Source organism: Phaenicophaeus curvirostris, chromosome 20 (assembly GCF_032191515.1).
Source record: "Phaenicophaeus curvirostris isolate KB17595 chromosome 20, BPBGC_Pcur_1.0, whole genome shotgun sequence".
Lineage (NCBI taxonomy): Eukaryota > Metazoa > Chordata > Aves > Cuculiformes > Cuculidae > Phaenicophaeus > Phaenicophaeus curvirostris.
In genome coordinates, this window is record NC_091411.1 from 12,510,001 (window position 1) to 12,532,284 (window position 22,284).

Below are 22,284 nucleotides of genomic sequence, written 5' to 3' on the forward strand. Positions count from 1 at the left end.
TTCACTTCAGGCCCGACATTGTGGAATATTTCCCCTGATACATTTTAAACAAAGTTTAATTTAAGGAACTGCTTCTATCAACACTTATGAAAATTAACAGCCAAGCAATTAGCACTCATGAATTATCCCTTCCCCCATGCTTTCTACAGCACCATTTTAAAAACAGTTGCTACAAGAGAAATTATTGGGTTTTAACCCATTACCCAAATTAGCCACAAGGAACCCTGTAACCCCATACAGAGGGACCATTCCTCACATTCTAGCCAAAAATCACGTTGACCCATTTTATTTAAATTACCTCCAGTAATGAGGTACGCCCACAAAACCCCTGTAAGGTCAGAAAAAGCAGACTTCTTTAAATCTTCACTTTCAATGAGCAGAAATAAAAACAGAAATGAAAACATCTTGAGAAACTCTGGTCTGCACGCAGGAAAGGTTCTGGGCCTTGCAACTCAAGTTTATTCTAAACCTGAAGGAACCCTTCCTCACACTCTGACTGTGGTTTTCCAGCTTTCCTCCTGCCTACTTCGCACCTCTAGCACCTGTGTTGACTGTCCTGTAGCCCTTCTGACTTCCGTGACATTCCTCTGGGGATGGAGGAGCAGCCAAAAAGTGGACTGACAAGACATTTTGGTGATTAACGTTTCTTAAAGGTAGCAGAGACTTGGAAGAAAACAGAATGTGGGCTGGGTTCGGAGGTGGTTTCAAGGTGAACTGCAAACAGAGGCTTCAGCAGGAGCTACTCGTTCAGTCTGCAGCTCTTACAAAGCTGAGTTCCAGCGCAATATTCTTTTAATCCAGTAACTACAGACATCTTGGTAGCATTTCTCTTACCAGTGGGAACAGCCATGCAGTGGAACAGCCCTGATACTAATACCATACTAAACTAGCATCCCTGAAGATTAATATCTCAGAGAAAACGCGTTGCCATGCTTTCCAGCAACTCAGGCAAGTTACACTTGTGATCTGAAAAGACACAGTCTTAACAAAGAATGAAGAAACAACACGTGCTGCTAAGACAATTAATGAAAGCAAGCAGGTTTGTGTAGGTAAACGGAACATCCTGAGTCTCAGTTGCGTGACCAACCACTTTATCACTTGTGTTTTACTTGTGGCACCTGCCTGTGACTTCCCAACCCATAATCTGTCTTATGATCAGTCTTACTATCCCAACCTTATCAGATGTACGCAAGACATCAAAACTACATTTCCCAGATTCTGTAAACAGAAATGTGCATGAACTTACCTGTATAATGGACAATAACGTAATTTGCATGCAGATAAAGGAAATCAATTTGGCCACTGATTTCTTAAGCCTTCACGTAATTTTTTATACAAATGAAAACTGAAGTAATTATAAATAACTAATTGCTTCCTTTCATGCAATACTCTTGACAAGAATTTTCATGATTTATTAAATGATAAGGCAAGGATTCAGTTTACTTTACCTGTTTTAAGGAAAAACTGGAAGACACAGCAAAGCGTGGTCACTGCGACCGTGCCTTTTGTCACAGCTGTGTCCTGTGGAGCACTGGGGTAAGAACCACCAGAATTCTTGAGCTGATTAGAATGCTTGACTGTGGTTGCATTTCACAAGCCATACTCTCTACTATTTTGATAATTAATGCACCGATCAGAACAAGAAGAAATTAGAGTGCTTTAAAATTTTATTATTTCATAAAATTGCAGAAGTGGTTATGAAAACGACACTGAATCTGGCAGAAAACACCTGTGAGGCATGTGGTTTTTAATAAATTGGCCTGGTTGATATTACAGCATACCCTATTTTCTTATCTTTAAGTGATCAGCTTAAAACAACACAAACACTGGAGGTGGGGAAGGACCCTGAAGAGGATGCATTTACTCAATTTCAGGTTGGCTGGGGAGCTGAATGAGTGGTGGGTTCAGACCACTCAGCGTAGTTGAGCTGAGTACAGACACGAACAAAGGACTCAGACACAGCAAGGGAAGAGCTTCCCTCACACTCTGCCAGTAACCACAGCGTGGGCTTTATCCAGCAGAGAGACCTGCACTACAAAACACACACATACAGAAAGCAAGGGCCTCTTTATGATCTTAAAGATTTTTGGAGCCACTGTCATCCCTTGAGTAAATACATAATTAAGTAAGGTTTTTTGAAGACATGTTTAATTAGGCCCCCAGCCCCTCCTCACCCCCCTGCCTCTCCCCAATTATGTACCGTTCCCCCAAGAGATGTGTGGCTCTGTTAATTATGTAAATAAGCCAGGCACCGTTCCCTGAAACAATGGTATTTATGTGAAAAATACCGCTCATCCATTATCAATAAACACGAGACCCATGGTCTTTCATTACAAGGAATTTTTAAGAGCTGGATGGCTCTCGATTCTGCATTGTTGTCTGCAAATACAACAAAATTGAAGCCAAAAATCTCACTACTGAACTGATGTTTCTTCTCTATCACAGATGGACAAGAAGATGGTTAAAAACAGACAATACACAGGCAATAGAGAATACATTTGATAAGCATGCTATTGACAAACTTATCAGACTAATATAAACAATGCTGTTAAAATTAATATAATGAGATTATGCTCTAACAAAATGTCAATTCAATTATTTTGGTGAGTTAAAAAGGTATTTTGATTTCTAGGTTACAATCAATTTCCTTCAAATTGACCAAACACCTGCTAGAGCTATCAGACTTAAAACATGAACATTAAATGTTCATTACAGTCAATACAATTCCTTCAATACAGTGAAAAGAAGTTTGGATTATCGAAGTGGGAAGGAAACCTGCTGAAATTCCTCAAGTTTCTGAGGAAGATTCCCGCAGGCAGCCAAGTCACGCTCAAGTATTCAGCCACCAAGACTGGGACCTCTGAATTACAATAAACTTCTCTTCATAAAGTAGTATTTCATTTTTACTTCCTCTGTGCATGACTGCTGGAAGCACATTTAAATGTTTGCCAAACTGAAATTTCCTGACATAAGAACAGCAAGCTTTGAGTTTTGAAAAAAGGCATCTTAGTGGTGTCAGTGTTAAAGTACAGTTGCCGCTCATTAACGAGAGCGGAAATAGCGAAAAATCGAGTTAGCACTAATTACTAAATACCAGTAAGTAAGAAATAATGAGAGAGGCAGCTTTTGCTACATGGACCTCATAGTCCGCAAGTCACCACTTCACAAATGTTCTAACCACTTCCAGATACGCTGGTGGAATCACATCTCTGACTTTCTGCTTCAAGAACACTTAACAGAATATGAAATTCTTCCATCACAATGGTAATGAAGCTCAAACTCCACACTCCCACAGGAGGCTCCGCAAACAAATCCAGCAGAAAACAGATCTGTGCAGTATTTATAATTGTTTTGGAACAACATGACACTGATCCATCACACCAGTGTTTGTACTGCAGTTTATGACAGAGAAAAATATTTGACAACACAGAGTAACTAAACTGCACACACAGAAAGACAGAAATTTGCAACTGCAAGTAACATCAGGTGCAGGCTCTTGAACAAATTCGACCTCACAGGTTTGCAGCAAGCCTCCTCCGGCTGTTAGACAAACGAGCACTCAAGCAGAACTACATTGCTTTGTCCTTTTTCTCCCCAGATACTGCACTATCTATGCTTCAGTTTTCCACCACAAAACAGACAGTGGCTTCCTCCACTCTTTGGAGCACTTCGAGGATAAAGGTAGCAGAAATCATGGAATATTCAGCACGTGCTGCAATGTGGCTCGACAGAACACTTTTTTAAATGGCAAAGGACCGATCATTTATACAAATGGTCTCAGGGCTCCACCAAACTAAATGTTCACCTGACCTACCTGCTGGAGAAGACAATACCAAGACAAGGAACGCCTGGTGGTAAGGCTGTAATTCTGTAATGCAAACTGAAGAGATGCTTCTACTGAACCTGGAACCTTCCTATTTAAGGCTAGAAGAGCACGTTTCTTGGTAGCCACTTCAGAATAACTGATGGCCTACTATAACGTCTAATTAAAGTGTAAACAAGTAAATATACACAAGAACTACCTAAAGCCCACGATCTTCATGTCAGAGGCATCCTAGATACGAGAGAAAATCCACTTACCTTGCCATCGAACTTTGAATACTCATTGAAGGGGTTGTTCAGCTGCAGTGGACACTGTTCCAGTCGCACAGACAGTATGGACTGCTTCCCAGAACACGGAGATTTTACTCTGAAATTCTTCTTTTCAAATAGTGAGCTCAGCTCCTCTGCTGCAGATCAGAAAAGAGATCAGAGTAGTTGTACTGGAGTTGTACAGAGGCTACTGTGCACGACAGAAAGAGAACATTATAAGTGAGAGAACACAATCAAGTATATAAAAGAACAAATGTTTTAGCAGGGCAGAATCTACCACCACTCCTCCACAGCCCAAAGCATGAAACCATGAGAAGTTTGAATGATGCTACTGTTTAGGCTGAGGAAAAGGATTAACTTTTTCCCATAGAGAGAATGGAACCGATTGCTACAAGATCCACTTGAGTCAAGACCAAAAACAGAGTTTCAAAGAGACACTTGTACATTCCAAGTCTTTCTGCTTGCCTACCTTTCCCTCAATGAACAGTAAATGCTATGCAAAAGGACTGTTCACGCATCTACAATGTGCCACACAAAAGCGTTTCAAAATGACCTTGTAACCCATGATATTATGGAACACTACAGGGCAACATTGCAGCACCCCATGATTATATTACAGCATCACTGTGCTGTGAGTAGCAGGCCTGGGGCTACACCTGATGCAAACAAATAATTTCTTCAGATTTCTCGTTACAGTAGACTGTACGGGGTCTCCTCTCACAAAAAAGTCAAACCTGAAAACACCATTCTGGACAAACAGCCTGGACAATTAAAAAAACAGCTTTTTAAAAACCGAGGTGGTAAGAGCCAGTGAGTTCTGTGTGTGGCCTGTGAAGGTTTGTAAAAGCCTCCAACAAGCAGCAATTCTCACACGAAGAAACTGCACAGCTAAATTCTCAGCAACAGTTTGACCCAAAATTTACAGACGTACTTAAAAAAAAATAAGAATTAGGGCTTCTTATGTTGTAAGGACACCACAAACCAGGACAGAGCCTGGAGTGTTTCAGCCTGTTAGCATCAATGGGTCTCATCTGCAAGAAACTGTGACTGAATCTGGACAAGTTTATTCCACATCTGCTCTAGGAACCGAGTTCCCCCAATCTCCATCAATCACTGCCGGAGAAGCAGCATCAGCTCTCCCAGACTGGCTCTGCCCTGTGCTCCTGCAGGCGGGTTCTCTTGCATCACCAACATTTACACATTACACCTCCAGGGAAATGGAGCCACTCCCGAGGCAGGGTGACTCGGGACTCGATCTGCTGGGAGCTGTTTAATTTCCTAATATGTGAATTTAAAACTTGTCAAATGATAACTAGTCCAAAGCTGTGCTTATTTTTATCAGCAGATTGCCTGAAAATGCAGACAGTTGGCCAAAGTGCTAAATACTGGCACTGTGAGATACCCAGCAGCCTTGTGAGAGGCTGCGTTTCACCAAAAATGCTTGATTAAATCCCTTTTAAATGTGGCAACTTGAACTCCATTATAGCAATCTTATCTCTGATTTTTAAAATAATCTGAATTACTCTAGAGCAGTACCCCTTGCTGGCACTTATTGGACATATGGAAAATACTCTGCATGGAATCCAACATAATAGTTTGATTGGTTCAAGTGAAAAAGCAAGTTTTGTCTCTAGGGAAATGTTAAGATGATTTGTTGATCATTTCCTTTGTTGGGATGAGCAAAAGAAGGATCTCTGGAATTCTTCTGAACCCATTACTGTGACATCTGTTTTGCTTTGAGTTTTGTACAGCTTTTAGCCCAGCCCAATAGCTCACAGCCGAAGTGTTTCAGCAATGTTGTCCATTCTGTACAACTGTAAATTCAGCTGCCTGAGACAGTTTTCCTTTTCTACAAAACTTGATAGTTTCAAAAACATCAGTTCACATAGGAAAAGGAATCCAAAACTTCCTAAAGATTTGAGCAAAAAGCTAGAAGACAGACGAGTTTTCTGAAAAACTACCACCTCCCCGAGCATTGTGTCAAATACCCCCCAACAGACTCAGGCATGAGAGATCAAATGAAAAACACTAAGAAAGCATTTAAAAGCCTCAAATTTCAGGGAAAAAAACAGCTCAAATTTTTACATTAAACTAGCTTTAACTGCACAACGTTTGATTCTTAATGAAGACTAAATTTTGCTACTGGCCTACCCCGTAAGCATTCTTCAGCTTTTGTGGTTGTGCTAGTGAGATGAGTTGTTCTACATAGAATCATAGAATAGTTAGGGTTGGAAGGGACCTAAAAGATCATCTAGTTCCAACCCCCCTGCAAAGGGCAGGGACGCCTCCCACTAGATCAGGCTGCCCAAGGCCCCATACAACCTGGCCTTGAACACCTCCAGGGATGGGGCAGCCACAATTTCCCTTGGCAACCAGTTCCAACGCCTCACCATTATCATGGTGAAGAAATTCTTCCTCATATCAAGCCTAAATCTGCTGAACTCAAGGAACAGAGCAGACAGTCTCACACATACAGGACACGGGATACCTCCTCTATATCCTTTAGCTCCTCTTTTCCCCAGCCTTCTCCTACTGTGCTGCAGTGACAACCATGCAGAGTCTCAGTGACCAAGGAGAGAAGGAAAACCATCTCTGTGAACAAAGGCAGACACCGAGGGCCTGTGGGTTTTATGGAACCGGCTGACTTTTTGTTTAAATGTGCCTGCAGCAGGGAGGGGCCGATCTGCCCACCTGCAGCCCTCGCACACTCGCGCAGAGGGGACACCACTGGCTGATGGACGGTCATCAGGCAGCGCGTCAAAGGGATGGACTGTCCTGGAGGAGCCCACACAAAAAAACCACAGCCGGCATCAAGCCAGCAGGAATCGGGGGCTGAGCACAATGCTGTGTGAAAAAAGAGCGGGCAGCACAGAGGAAGAGATAAAGGAGAAAGAACTGCACCGTCATTGCCCAAACACTGTAAAACACCAAGCAAAGAGAGTTGGAGGTTACGGTAGATTAAACTTTAAAACCTACAGCTCTGCTTACAGAAGTCGAAAGGCAAAAAACATTTCAGAACGCATTAAGAGAGGCATCAGACACAGCCGAACGCTGTTCTAAGGATTAGTGCAACCGTGCTGCCCATGTGAGCAGCTTCTTTTGCTCCTCTGGAAAAGAGACCATAGAGCTGGAGAGAGTTCTGCAAATGACAGCCAGGAAGATACACAGATTTGGGCACAGCAAGGAGATTACACAGGGATCTCATTAAGGTGCCCACAAATTTTGAGAGAAGTAGGCATGACAGACCATACAGAGGTCTGAAAATGGGGCAGATACAGCAGGAACAGATATGGGTGTGAGCTCTAAATGAGAGATCTGAGACAGATTTTTCATTTCATATATTCATATATTACAGCTGAAACTATGAGGAACAGCCAGCTGGAAATAATTAATTATAGATTTTTTTTTTTTTAAAGAAAAGAATAGTAAGAATAGTATTTTTTTTTTTGGGAATCAGTGACACCATTTTTTCCAGGGAAAGTCTAGGTAGGCTAAGGCAGCATTTATTACACCTTTATTTAAGTAGGTCATACATACACATGACTTCTTAAGATTTTCTCCTTACCTAGAAAACTAATCACAAAAATATTCTATAAAATTAGTCTCTACAAAATTCTTCATCACACCTGGTGCACCAAACACGACTGGAAACAGCTGGAAAGCCATAACTTACACAGAGAAAATGACCCTGCATTCCAAATACAGATACTTGCCAAGCACCTACCCACTGAGCAGAGACGTCCTGTTCCCTACACACCTCACAATGACACTAAGAGCTTCCCTGTCTCCATTTCTTGCTCACTGAGACAATAGAAAGCATAGAAGACAATGATGCTATGAGATGACAGAACACATACACTGTATTAATAACTTAGACTGCAAAATAAAGCAGTCACTCAAATTAGTTCAGACCAGCAGACTGGGTTTTAACCCTCTTCTCTGTGCTTTGCCTTTATCAAAGCAGCGGAACGCCTGCCCCAGCACAGCTGAGAGCCAGCGAGCTGCCTGCAGCACACGGACCCCGTCCAGAAACCACAGGGACCAGGACTGGGGAACAGGGGGCACAGACAGTATAGAGTGTTTCCTCTGTGCTCTGAAAGCTTAAATGAAAACTACAAACCAAAAATGCTGTAAGCACCAAAAGCAGAAATAAAGCGAGTAGGAAAAGAGAAGATCTTTGGTTTTACCTGAGCAGGAAGTGTTTCTGTCTTTCCACTGAACATTTTTGCATTTTATCTGATTTTGCCTCTCTTTCCGCAGACGTTCGAGTCTCTGAGCTTGAAAAGAAATATTACAACTATAAGTTTGTCAATGAAAGTTTACTATAAACAAAGACATAATTAACTACCTTGATATGAATAAAGATGTTTTATACTGCACATGTAGGGGGGAAAAGTCATAAAATTTTAAAGGTGGCACCCCTGAAAAGCAAATACCAACAAAAACATGAAAATGTGCTTGATTTATAATTGAAATTAGAGGATATAAAACATTAATAGAGATCATAAAGATAGTATTAACATGGAAGAGAATAATAAAATGTGAAAACTTCTGTGATTAATATGACATTTCATTATATAAATCATTAATAACGGTCTTAAAGGAATTTTAATGCACAAATGAACTGAAGTGAATATTACATTACAGGAATAAAATTACTGTTATGAATTACTCTACCCGTTTCAAAAATTAAAGATAAATGAACTCAGACTAGACTATTAAAGTTTTAAATATAAAATCCTTTATCTAAAAATCATGAAAATTATAAAATGTCAAAGCTATATAAATTAGCATAGCTTTTTCTTCAGTGTGCTGGAACAGTTTATAGGTAGTAAAATAAATGATTTGTATCATCACAACATTAGTCAAACCTTAAAATGAATATCATATTTCTTTACGTATATTTTGACCCCACCTTCAAAACAGGGTCTGGAAAAAGCCTCAAACAGCTACAGACCCAAGTGCTGACAGGCAGGGTAGCAGGTAACACTGCATGATATCTCTGTTAACAGCCCGATCCCTTGGGACAAGGTCAGCTGCACCCAGGAGAAGCCACCCAAGGCAACGGTCACAAGGAAAAAAGGGATGCTACGAAGTGGCCGCTCCAAACAGGAAAGTGGCTTAGACTGGAGAGCAGGACTAATGACGTCGATCACTGAGGGAAACAATTTGCTGGATATATTAACAATGTTGATGCGTTGAGACCATTCATTAACTAAACTGGGTTTGTGGAAGAGATTCCAAAATGCTAAATTACTCTGACAGTTTTTAGATACAATTTGAGTTCCCTGAGCCATTTCACCAATTAAAGAAAGGTTAATAAATACTTTCTATCCCTCCTATTCTTTTACATTTACTCTTTGAACTGAATAGTGGACACAGAAGTGATTTTTTTTTTTTCCCCTTCATAAAAGCTCTCAACCTGAGAACTGATGACAGAACTAACACTTGGAGGCTTACAGCTGTAACAAGCACTTTGGGGTACAGGCACAGACAGGGACTTGCTGCCCATTTCCCATTTAAGTCAACAGGAGGTTAGTGCCTGAAGACCTCTATGTATCTTACTCTTCATTAAGTAAGAGAAGTAGCATCCCTGCTTTTAAGTTTAAATATTGGGTAAAATACTACTGAAGTGCAGATATTTTATTTTGAAAGAAAAAACTGCTTTTTTCCAACTGCTGTCCAGACTGGAGCTCAAAATTACCTTCCAAATCCTTTCTTCCCAAACGGGCCATCATAAAGTATCTGTTAAAGTCATATGTAAACAACGGATAAAGGAAAAAAGTAGAACAGAAATAAGAATAATGACTGGTTTTCTCTTGTTTGATATTTTCACCCTTCGTCAAAACATACTATGGCACAGACCTCCTCCTCACCAACTCCATCCCACTCCACTCTCTGCAGTGGATCACAAATGATCATTTACTGTAGGACTGTGTTACAGCAACTCCAAAGATGGAATCACCAGTACCTATTAGAAGTCTGAATTATTTAAGATTCATTCCCACAAGAAGCATGTTAGTTTGAAAGCTTTCTGAGTGAAAAATGTCACTGACCAGCTGTGGATCTCGTTTCATTAACTTTAGCAGCCAAAGGCACCTTTGTTCCCAGGCACGCGGGCTGGGAGAAGCTGCTGCTTTCCTGCACACCCCACATTGCACAGACATGTCACCACTTCGGTTTGGTTAAAACCATCTGGATGTGGCTGACACAAGGGAGTGAGAAGATGGAGCTTGGGGCTGAAAAGCACCTATGGCCCACCCAGCTCCTGCAGAGCCAGAATATTCCATGGCAGACAGCCCTGTGCTCTCCCCAGTCACAATGCACAACACCCAGATGCGTCTCATGCCCTGTGGGTCTCTTGCAAGACTGAGGGGCTACATCCAATACCAGAATACACAGAAAATTCACTTCCAGGTTTGCACACCCACACAAGAAGAACCAACCAACACTTCTGCAGCCTCTACAGAGGTGTGCCATTTTCCACAGCCACTCATTATTTCTACTATTTATGAAAAGGATACAACCCTGGTAAGGTACTTGATAACAAAACAGCTTTGCAAAAGGTAATAATAACAAGTTCTATGCCATCCAAAACCAATGGTTAAAGCCAGCACAAGCAGAAATCATTTTATTTATCTCTGTATAAACCCAAGGAGAACAAAGAAGAACCTGCATGTAAAAAAAGCCTGGCACTATTACCTGCTGAGACACAGAATGAAACTATCTTCTCTCTCCAAACCTGAAACTCATTACCTGCTTTCCAAAGAACAAGCCTGGGACACTGAACTCTTCCCCACACCCTAAAGTCAGTTGCACTCTATATCCAGCTTATTCCCAAATCCCACTCTCCAGCACACATCAGCACCCTCACTTTTCTCTAACTCTTGACAACTTCCTATTTGTAAAAGGGACTTCAAGGTATTCAGTTCCACATACTGCTTCACTTGGCAGGTCGAGCACAGATGTTTTCTCTGAGCTCTAGGTGGTGTTATAATACCTTCAGAAATCATTTGAAATAATGCATACTGTAACACAGAAAGAGAGATCAGCATTGACCCCACACCAACCTTTACATATATTTATATTGCAGCATTTTTGTTCACAGCACTTCTTGGCTACTGGTAGGAGTCTGAATACCCCTCACACGAATCAACAACAGGACAGCTTTCTTCAGTCAAGACAAGCTGAGTGCATATTGAAAAGCAGCCCACCCTTGTGTTTCCTAATGCGGAAACTTAAATCCCAGCCCGAAGTTCTCCTCAGAAATAAAACTTTAGGAGACAAAATACAGACAAATCATTCATTTTGCTGGCTCACATCAGACTTCATTCCTCTCTTTTATAACAAATAGATTTGATGCCTCACTAGGTAGATTTTTCTCAGAAAATAACCACGCTGTTCAAGAGTTGCCACCCCTTCAGACATTAACAATAGAAACATCAAAGGCTGTTCAGGTACTTTGGATTCAGACTTGATGTCTTTACAATTTAGATATTTTTTTTTAACATGTAAAACTGACTCCCTCAATGTTCCTCTTAACATGAATAACTAAAACAGCAATTAAAACTCGGCTGACAGCACACTGAAGTAACTGAATCATTACACAGCCTTCTATAGAAAGGATCTCCACCTTAAAGAAGAAGTGTGACAGATACCTGGCTGGCCATGCTTTGGTTTGTCCATGCAACCCAGATTAACAGCAAATGAATTTAAATGGCTGATGTTACCTTTGCTGGAAATGTCACTTACCTGTGTTTGATCGTCTTCTAATTCCAAAGTCCCAGCTTGAGGTAATATCGACTGATTGGGAATATACATAGCCCTGAGTCTCACCATTGCTCCCCTGTGTTTCAGAACCACTGTCCCCATACGCTGACGAGGGATTGAACTTCTCCAGGTCAACATCATGATCTATCAGGACCATTTCGCACATCCCTGTGTCATCACTGGTCACATGCGACTGCCGAATGTGAGCAAGTATAATGGTCGGGTTGTCCAGGAAAGCCATTCTGCCCCCAGGTCCACCACCTCACCATATTATCTTCTCTCCATCTTGCTCCATGGACACATGTACCTAGAAATACAATGTACACAGTATTTTAGAAAACAAGCCCCTGATTCAAGAAGGGTTATATTTTGGATGCACAAAATTTAACTGACTTTGGTTTGTACACTGAATTATTCTAATTCTGCTCCAGTTTTCCTAAGTCGCCCTGCTGGCTGAGAGCCACTTACAGAACAGTGGTCCACAGGGCAGCCCAAAACCCAAATCCCAAGACAACTGAACAGAACAGACCCCTCCAGATAGGTCCTATTACTCTACAACAGTTGACATAAGGCAAAACATTCCAAGTACTACACATAGAAGGATGGAGAGAAAATGCACAAGATGCATCCGTTTATTCAAATTAATACATGTACAAAACCAGATAGGGTTTTGAATCCCTTTCTCCCCATCATTACTGTGTGTTACTGTTTTTCTCCTGCCTCTGCACATCAACTCTTCGTTACTTCATTATAGGCTCTCTCCAGGTTTTGCATTCCCAGAAAAACTTCAGCCACAAGGAGTTCAAACATCCCACGGCAGAACACTGAACGTCTGCTGCTTTGGTGCTTCACACGGGGCAAATGTTGTAGCACAGAAGAGCTCTGTGATCACACACCACACACCGCAATTCTACAACAAAAACACCCTACCCTTGCTGCTTGCAAAACTTCTGTCAGCAAGAAGAAAATACCAAGCGGAAGAAACAACTTTAAATTACACAAAGCCACATCCCATTAAAAGCGGAAAGTGAGAGAAAGCATTGGATGGGCTTGTTTCAGAGCCAGCAAACACATTTCACTTCCCCTGGATGCTTCCAAGGGGAAAGGCCTATTGAGATATAGAAGCAGCTTCTGCGTTTAAATAGCTGGAAGCAAAATGAGTATTTATTTGACTTCAAATCATGACAAAAGCAAAATCTTGAAGGTGTATTGTACGTTGCAAACCCCCTATCCCTACCACCAGAGATCAGCACCTGCTTATTAGAACGTTCAACAGATATTTACATTCCTCACAATTTTAGAGAGGTTTTGCTCCCTTACCCACATATTTGGCCTTTTTTTGAGACTGTCCCTTCTGCTGTAAAAACATACAGACAAATTCAGAAGTATTCTACTGAACCACAGACCCAGATGCAAGAAGGAATCCAATAAAAGAATGGTAGAGCAATCAAACTGACATGCTGCTTGTTATTAATACACTACTCCTACCATACATTACACTATTAGCAAATCCGCTCCAGCAGTATCCTTGGAGACACTCAAACCCCACTGAGAAGGCCTGGAGCCACCAGTGCTGGCTGGCCCTGCTGGGAGCTAGGCTGCATCTCCTGAGGTCCCTGCCAACCCCAGCCATACCGAAACCCCAACCTCTATTTCTTATTCTGACTATTTCCATCACAGAAAGTAGGCCGGCTCTCCCCAAAGGATTCCTCATTGTCCTCAAAGTGAGACGCCATAAGGCAAATCTCCTATGGCAAGGCAACCCCCTCCTGGCTGTAATTTAGCTGTTACACGTATTTCATGGAATCGCTTGGTTGGAAAAGACCTTTGAGATCATCAAGTCCAACCACACCTGTCCACTACTAAACCACCCCTGAGAACATCATCTACCTGTCTTTTAAACCCTTCCAGGGATGGGGACTCCACTACCTCCCTGTGCAGCCTCAGCCAGTGCCCGAGAACCCTTTTGGTGAAGAAATTTTTCCTGAGGTCTAATCTGAACCTGCCCTGATACAACTTGAAGCCATATAGAATCATAGAATTTAAGCCCCGACAATGCAACTCTGATTGCGAGACTCTGAGAACGCAGCCACGACAAAGGATACAGTGTAGGGGTGTTTAAAAAGTGCACTGAGAATGTTCTTTAAACTTAATTATTTACACGCCACTTATTAGCAAAGGCCACACTTACCTGCGAGCTACAAGCACTTGTTTAAATCAGCAACCGCCTCGGGCTTCCAAAAGGTCTGCAAACTCCCCATCAAAAATTACTGCTGCCCCATCAATGTGTCATATAAATGCTGGCACGTTAATTGTGTATTTATAAGATTGTTAATGGTTAGTTAATTTACCTCCCACACTATTATTGTACTTGAAATGATTTAATGTCTGCTAAGGGAGTTAACAACATGTAACAGCAGATGCGAGAATTTTACCTTTATACTCTGCACCCCGACTTCATGCTATTAACGGCCCGTGTGCTAAATTAGCCGAGCTCCTTTACGATTTACATACGCAATCACTTTTCCCATAAACAAGAACAGTGACAAATTGCCAGAAATTCTATTTCAAACTCTAAACTTTAAAAACAAACACATTTTTACTTCCCCCTCTTCACATTTTCAAAAGGACATGCTAGAACCGATTTCTCAATAAATTAATGCTAACTGGAAATCCTATGAACATCAAACACCCCTCAAAAAAACAATCACAAAAGAGTTTAGGCCCCAAAGTTCAGTAGATTTTCATGCCGGATTTCAGAAGGTGTTACCTGCACAATTCTGACTGGTTCCTCCTTTTCATAAAGGCAAAACACACCCAGACCTGGTCTGAGGAGCAACCACCTCCAACAAAGGAAAAAGATTCAGAGAAGCAAAGTTCAGTTTTGCCACCCTCTATACAAACACCCTGCAGCCTCCCTGTCACCAGTGCCAGCACAACGACAGGCACAAGATCAGTTCCAGATCTAGAGACGTGCCGGCACAGCGCCTCTTCTGTGTCCCTCACACCACATACGATCATCACATGCACACGTAGTGGCTGAGCTGAATGAAATTCAGGGACTTCCTGAGCATCAGCAACTTCTACAGCCTTCAAATGTCAACAAAATTAAATGTTCTTTTAATACTCACACTATACAAATATTATCCTACTATTAAACACTTTGCAGACACGCCCTATGCGAACACTAAAAATGCAAAGAGCAAGGAGAACCCTCCACAGCCCCGACAGTGTTGGTGTCTGACGGAACACAGGTCAGCATCGTGATGATGCACCACGTAGCGGCAAACCCCTCCTACAATTCACCACAGGCGCACAGCACCACAGCAGCCCTTCACTTTCTTCTCCACCTTTATCATCCATCTCCTTCCCTCTGAGGGTTACCTAACAACGCCCAGAACACGCACATCCTCTCTCCCTTCCTCCTTGGTCTCACTGCTCTGCCCTGAAATGCCCAGAGAACAGCAGGAGTACACCCCCTTCCAGCCTTCAGCAGGTAGAGAACATCCTCAGGGATGTTGAATTGCACCATCCAGAGGCTGCACACCCCGCCAGGTTTCACAGGAGCTTTGCAGCAAAATGAGGCAGCTGGATATCAGCCTGCTTTTATCAGAAGTGTTCCTCTTCCCGCTCCTCCTCCAGTAACCCACAACTGTACTGGTGGGATCTGCAGGGGCTGCCATGCAGAGCAACCTCACCATAAACCAGTACACAACCAGTAATGCAGAATGCTCCTACAAATTATCCAGCTCCCAGGAGGTGACGATATGTGGTTGTACTGGAGATGCCTTAAACACACAAATGATCACATTAGAATGTGGGAGGCAACTTCAGCATCACAACCTATCAAGCACCAGGTTATGTGAAACAATTCTACCATTGACTTCCGTCCACAACGGCAGAAGAAAAGGTTTGAGTTATCTACACTTGCAGGAGCACAAATAATCAAACCCTGGAATGTCAGGCAGACTCCTGCACATGCAGGATAAATGAAAAGGAATCGCAATGTATGAAAATTCAAGTTCCTGGTTCAACAAAAGCTCAAGTACATTTAAGAATGAATACTTATCCAGAGGAGTCGTCACTCATGTGTTTTGTCCTACCATTAAAAGGGAAATCATCATCTGAAACCATCTGAAGAGGTGCTCCTCCACAAGTGACACTGGAATTTGAAAGTCAGGATGAGAACACACTATACACAACTACCAGCAAAGTATCTGTTAGATTTCCAGCATGCAGATCAATCTGCCATGAGCTCTGCGTTTATTTATGAACTGCTTGGAATTTGGCTACATCTTTGTTGCCTTACTAATCAGATGCAAATGATACCAGCTCCGATATTTTAATTATTGAGCTTTAGGGAAAGGAGGGAGAGAACGCTGGAGTATGTGTGGGAACTATACGCTCTCCTCTGTTTCCTGATCTTGCCAAATCTTCATTTAATGGCAAACAAGCTGATTCTCTGCTAACCTGAGCTGTCCTGCATCAAGATTTTAAGCAAATAAATAAGTATAAAAAACCACAGCGATTATAAATTAGGGCAGAAGAATCTGCACCTAGGCTCATGCCTGCAAAGAGCATTCTATCAATATAGTGAAATGCTAATCTCCTAATTAACAACCTAATTAGGTAATTATGGCTTTGCAGAGGGATGCCTAAATGAAATATGACAACATGGTCACCTCTTTATACGGCACCTGTGGGCCCTTTCAGCTGTCACAGCAGAGAGTGCAATATCAATTTGAACAGATGACAAAGTGTTGTCATTTTTCATTCCGATATCATGCTGAACGGTTTGGATAGCAGCAGTTTGGAAAAGCGGCATCTTGCCTGGCTTGTGGCTCATCTAAATATGTGCAAACACTTTGTTTAATTTCTAATGCCTATGATTAAGCTTATTTTTTCACCCTGGCTAGCAAGCGTTACCCGGCACACACAGTCCATTGAGAGTATCACATCGTGATCACCTGCTGCACCAGAACCAGTTACCTCACTCCACAGGATTCACTATCCAGAAAAAATACGAGTACCGGAATTCATTTTGAAAGCTTAACTGCCAATTTTAAAACAACAAAACAAACCCAGAACACCTTTTAAAGAACACATTACAATTTCAATTTAATTTTCATTCTTGAGGAATACTCTTCTCCAGAAAGGGGGAGCCACAGCCCCCGTGCATGAGTGGGTGAGGCTGGCTGTGCTTTCGCTCACACAGAACGCTGGAGAGGAATAACGATGGCTCTGCACTGCTACGTGGCACCTCAATTTTCCACTCACGCTCAAATACTTTATAGACAGTTAGCTGGTCTTTAACACTCCCGAGATCCACAAACCCAGTATCTGCTTGTACAGAGGAGGCTAAAAGCAGACGTGCGGGCTGCTCAAATACAAGACTAGAACTTCTATCTTGGTCCTTCCCATTCTGGTATCCAAGTCTAAAAACCCCATGTTACAAACACCTATGCAAACTTCAATATTCTATAAAACCAAAACAGAAAGCTTCAGCATTTTACCTTTTTTCACAAGAATATCACCGAGAGCTGCTGCTGTCAGCGTTTTCCTGGGCAAGACTCTCTAGCCATGCCTGCGCCACAGTTAGGAAGCGAGCACAGAAGCACAGCATTATTCACAAACTGCTGGTATTTCACTCACCCTTTGGAAAGCCTGCTGGATGTGCAGAAACCAACCTGACTGCAGGGTGTTTTCAGGAAATGAGGGTCCAGAGCCATACAGAGCTGGTGCAGGGGAGTCAGGTCAGAGCCCGCAGAGCTGCTGCAGCTACAGCCAGACCCAGGGACCTTCAGAACCACCCCTGCACTGCAGGAGCACCGCAAACACGCCTGCTGCCCCCAGCATGAATGTGCAGCTGCGTTCACCTGGCATTTTTGCGTTAAACAGAAGCAGGTACCAAACCAAACGTGTTTGTGTTTGGCATTTTCTCTGTTGCCATTCCACTTCTGACTGTATGAAAATATTTTTATTGCATAAAAAGTACAATCACAATCTTATGCTTTGATAACAGAACAAGATGCACACTGCTTCTGACTCCACAAATGCTCTTGAGGACAACACCTACTTAAAAAGCTCCCCAAACCTCAAAACCCTTCGCGACTCTACATCAAATGTAACCGGGCAGATCCACACTTCAACAATGGAAGAATCTCCCTTTCCTCTGGCTTTTAATTTTTGTCACGACAAATTCTTGGCATGTCTCCTTCAAGAGCACACAAAACCTATTCAAGGAGCTTTGTTTTGCTTTCAGAATAGCAGATTTGGACAATGAGTAGTTAGGGATCACAGTTTAACAGAACTGCTCAGCAGACATACGCACAACTGACATTAAAACACATCCTGGGGTCTTTGTCACAGGTATGTCTGACAGAAAAACCCTCGCTTGGTCACTTCTGACAAGTGGAGATGTGCTGCCAGCAAAATCTACAGCAGCAGCCTCGCTGCCAGGCACATCTTGAGCACCAGGCAGGATCCCACGCATCAGGCACCACAACGGTGCTGACACGAATAGGCTGCAGCACTGACGCTCCTGCAACAACAACCCTGCGAGCTGTTAGGGCTAGCGCTGTGACAGTTCTGCTTCCCTAACTCCACGCCCCACAGCACACAGCCCAGTCCTTCCAAGAGAAGGCCTGCAGAAAGCCAGAGCTTTCCCTCCCCTTCTCAGAAAAGGGCCACTCCTCATTTCCAAAGCAAAGCGTCAAACAGAGCTGCCACACCAAGGCGTGCTGGGCTGCGCTCCCAGCAGGGTGTGAGACTTGCATCCATGTATTTGCTGCCCCGTCTGTTAATGTAGTAAACCGCTTGGTGCAGGGGGCTGTTTCTCACAGCTCAGGAAGGTTGGGAAAATCTGCGATATTGGGCGCGTAACGTCTAGATGGTTCTGCCAAGCCGCTTCACCTCCCAACGCCTCTGCTGATCAAGAGGGAAAACTAGGGAAAAGCTTGACTTCAGACACATCTGTTACTCATTGCGAGGGGTGAAACAGTTAAATTGACAAACAGTGATGAACGTCCGAGAAAGAAATGTACTGAATTGGCTCTAATTCACCACTTTGGTTATTTCTGTACAAGCCTACATGGAGACAGTGATCTCAATTTCTTTTAATCTAACCCAGAAAAGTGTCCGTGAAGAGATTTGCTCTGAATTTGAGAAAATAACTTAGAGAGTTTAATTCCCAGCCTCGCCTCTGCCTGGTAATCCCCTGAAACTCCACATCACCCAGAACATGCTCAGAAACCCAAGCCTGGCCCCAGCATTTCTCGTTCCTCGATCACTGAGCTTCCACTGACACCAAGACCAACCCTGGTCTCCCGGAAACCGCTCCTTGCGCCCTCCCCGAGACTCCTCCACAGGGAACGCCAAGGGAGCCCAGCACCGCGTCCAGGAGGGACACCGCCGGGGCGATGACCGGGGGCTGCTGCGGGGGCGAGGGCACCGGCAGGGGGCACGGGGCACCGGAACGGCGCGGACGACGGGACACGGAGAGCGTGATGTGACACAGGCGGGGTGCACCGGAACGGTGTGGGCGGCGGGACACGGGGAGGCGGCGGGCCGGGTCCAGGCCAGCCCCCTTCTCACTGCGGGCCTGGACCCAAGACCGCCGGGCCAGGCCCCCTGCTCCCCCGGCTTCCCTCGCCCCGCTCCTGGGACGCCCCCGGCCCCGCCGAGGCCCGCGTGGCGCCACGGGCGGCCGTTACCGAGGGCCACAGCGCGGATCCCCGGCCCGGGGGGCGCCGCCGGTCGCGGTCCCGGTCCCGCTCCGCACTTACAGGCTCCGCCGCGGGCCCGGCCGCCTCCCCCGCCGCTTCCGGGGCCGCCGCGCACCGGGGAGCGCTGGGGCCGCGCCGCGACCCGGAAGCGCCGCCTACCGGAAGTGACGTCAGCGCGGCGCGTGCGCGGGGCGGGGCCGGGGCGGGCGGGAGCCCCGGGACCGGGGCGGGGGGGGTGGCGGGGGGGGTGGCGGGGGCGAGGAACGAACAAAGGCAGCTGTTGCGGAGCGCGGTCGGTAGCAGTGCGGTTAGGGGCTGGCTGCTGGGAGGCACAGCCGAGCGTGGAGAGCCGCTCTCCAGCGGTCCTCTCAGGCTGGAGTGACATCAAGACAGATGCTAATTAGAATCTGAATGAGCGTCCCCGGGGGGCGCTGGGGCCCGGTCCCGGGGCGGCTCGTCCGAGCCGCCCCGGGCCCGGGCCCCATCGCCCCCCGGGGCGGCCTCAGCGCGCGGTTGCCATAGCAACGCGACGGCCACGTGACCGTTCGAACGGCCCAACCACAAGTTTCTCAGCCGCGAGGGGGCGTGTCCCCTTAGGCCCCGCCCCCCTCTCCGATTGGCCCTCGCCTCCCCGCGCTCCCGCCTCTCCGCGCTCCCATTGGCCTCCTCACCCGCCAATCACCCTTCAGGCCCCGCCCCCTCTCTCTCTCTCCGCGCGGGGCCGGCCCGGCGGGAGGGCGGCCCCGGGGCGGCGGGGCCCGCGGGGCGCGGGGCGGGGCGGCTCCGCCCGGCGGGGCGGGGCGCGGGGCGGGGCGCGGGGCCCCGGGCGGCGAGGCGCGCGGCTCCCGCACAGGGCGGCGCGGGCGCGGTGAGTGAGTGGCGCTGGCGGGCTGTCAATCCCTGCCGGGGCGGCCATCAAACACCGCGGCTCCGCGGCCGTAAATCCCAACGACGCCTTCTGCTTTTTTGCTCTTTTTTTTTTTTTTTTCCTTCCCCCCCCACCCCCCCCACCACCTCCCGCCCCGCGTTGCTCTACACAGAGTCCGTAATTAATTTTATTTTCTTTCGCAGTTCCTCTCGCCCCGCGGCCGCCGCGCGTTCTTCGCCCAAGTTCAAACTTTCCGCCCCGGGGGCGCCGGCCGCTTCTCCGCGTTTTTCCCCCCTCGGCGATCGCGGTTCCCGGCGGTTTTTATGTCGCGGGGCGGGTTTGTTGTGGTTTTCGCCGATTCCACCCTCCCAACTTCTGAAGGATTTGAGAGCGAGCGCTTCGATTTTCTACCTGTTTTTTGTTGTTGAATTTGTTGAATTTGCCTTATTTTTTTTTTTTTTTTTGGGCAAAGAAGATTTTTTTTTATTGTTTTATATATTTTTTTTTTCTGGACGAGCGGGGAAGAGACACAAAAACTCATCAGTGAGCAGCCCCGCGCCCGCGAGCGGAGGGTCGGCGATGCGGGCGGCGCGCGCCTAGAGGCGGCGGCGCGGGGCCGGGGCCGGGGCCGGGGCCGGGTCGGGGCCGGGTCGGGGCCGGGGCCGGGCCGGGGCCGGCATGGACGAGCAGTCCCGCATGCTGCAGACCCTGGCCGGGGTCAGCCTGGCCGGGCACGCGGTGCAGGGGGCCATGGCCCTGCCGCCGCACGGCCACGACGGCAGCGACGGCGACGCCAGGAAGCAGGACATCGGCGACATCCTGCACCAGATCATGACCATCACCGACCAGAGCCTGGACGAGGCGCAAGCAAAGTTGGTTTCGTCTCATTAAACCCTTTTTCTTCTCTCTCTTCTTTTGCTTTTCCTTTTTTTTTCTGTATATGTGTGTTGGGGGGCTGCGGTTTTTCCTTTCGTTCCTCTCGGTGTCCCGCAGTCGGAGCGACTCCTGGGTGCCCTGGGAGAAACGGCAGAGCCAAAGTTGCTGCTGAATGCTTTTTCTTTTAAAAATAGGCTTTTTGTTTAATATTTGCAAACACAAAGTGAGCTGTGAAACAGTCAATAATAATAAGAACGATGTTTGGAGTAGCCGGACTACTATATACACACTACATAAATACATATGTACTGTGTATTTATGTGATTCTACATCTATATACATACACTAATGTGTACTATGTTTTATATATAAGTATACTATGATTTTATATAGAAGTATATATACCACATGTCTATATATATTCTACATATTTATAGATACATAGATATCTATATATACTACGTATCTATATATATTCTATGTATTTATATATACACAGATATATACTATGTATTTATATATACATAGATATATTCTATGTATTTATATATACATAGATATGTACTATGTATTTATATATATTATGTATATATATGTACTATGTATTTATATATATTATGTGTATATATATATACACTATGTATATATATATGCATCTATATGCTATGTATTTATGCATATATGTACACATCTATATATATACTATGTATTTATATATATGCATAAATATGTAGTATATGTACACATCTCTATATACCGTGTATATATACACTATGTATATTTATATATACTATATCTATATCTCGAGTAAGTCTATATACGTACATATGTACTATATATGTCTACGTAGTATTTATATATTTAAAAAGCGTTAAATAGCAACTTTGGATGGAGATATACATATATAAAACAAATATCCAAGTAGTCAATACTTATGCCTTCTCACCCGTGCGC

At 44.8% G+C, this 22,284-nt stretch overlaps 2 protein-coding genes across 4 annotated transcripts in view; one reads left to right on the plus strand and one right to left on the minus strand.

The window, feature by feature from the left end:
* The window catches only part of MAPKAP1 (MAPK associated protein 1), a 90,388-nt gene extending 70,648 nt beyond the window's left edge, over positions 1-19,740 (minus strand). For both annotated transcript variants that reach the window (XM_069873459.1, XM_069873458.1), the window contains exons 1-4: positions 19,647-19,740; positions 11,845-12,169; positions 8,280-8,369; positions 4,081-4,229 (exon numbers count right to left, since the gene is read on the minus strand). In XM_069873459.1, coding sequence (XP_069729560.1) covers positions 4,081-4,229; positions 8,280-8,369; positions 11,845-12,103 — 498 coding nt within the window. In that variant the 5' untranslated portion in view covers positions 12,104-12,169; positions 19,647-19,740. The remainder of the gene's footprint in view (positions 1-4,080; positions 4,230-8,279; positions 8,370-11,844; positions 12,170-19,646) is intronic.
* A 1,392-nt stretch (positions 19,741-21,132) lies between these two features.
* PBX3 (PBX homeobox 3) overlaps positions 21,133-22,284 on the plus strand; it is a 105,771-nt gene continuing 104,619 nt past the window's right edge. For both annotated transcript variants that reach the window (XM_069873482.1, XM_069873483.1), the window contains exon 1: positions 21,133-21,326. In XM_069873482.1, coding sequence (XP_069729583.1) covers positions 21,133-21,326 — 194 coding nt within the window. The remainder of the gene's footprint in view (positions 21,327-22,284) is intronic.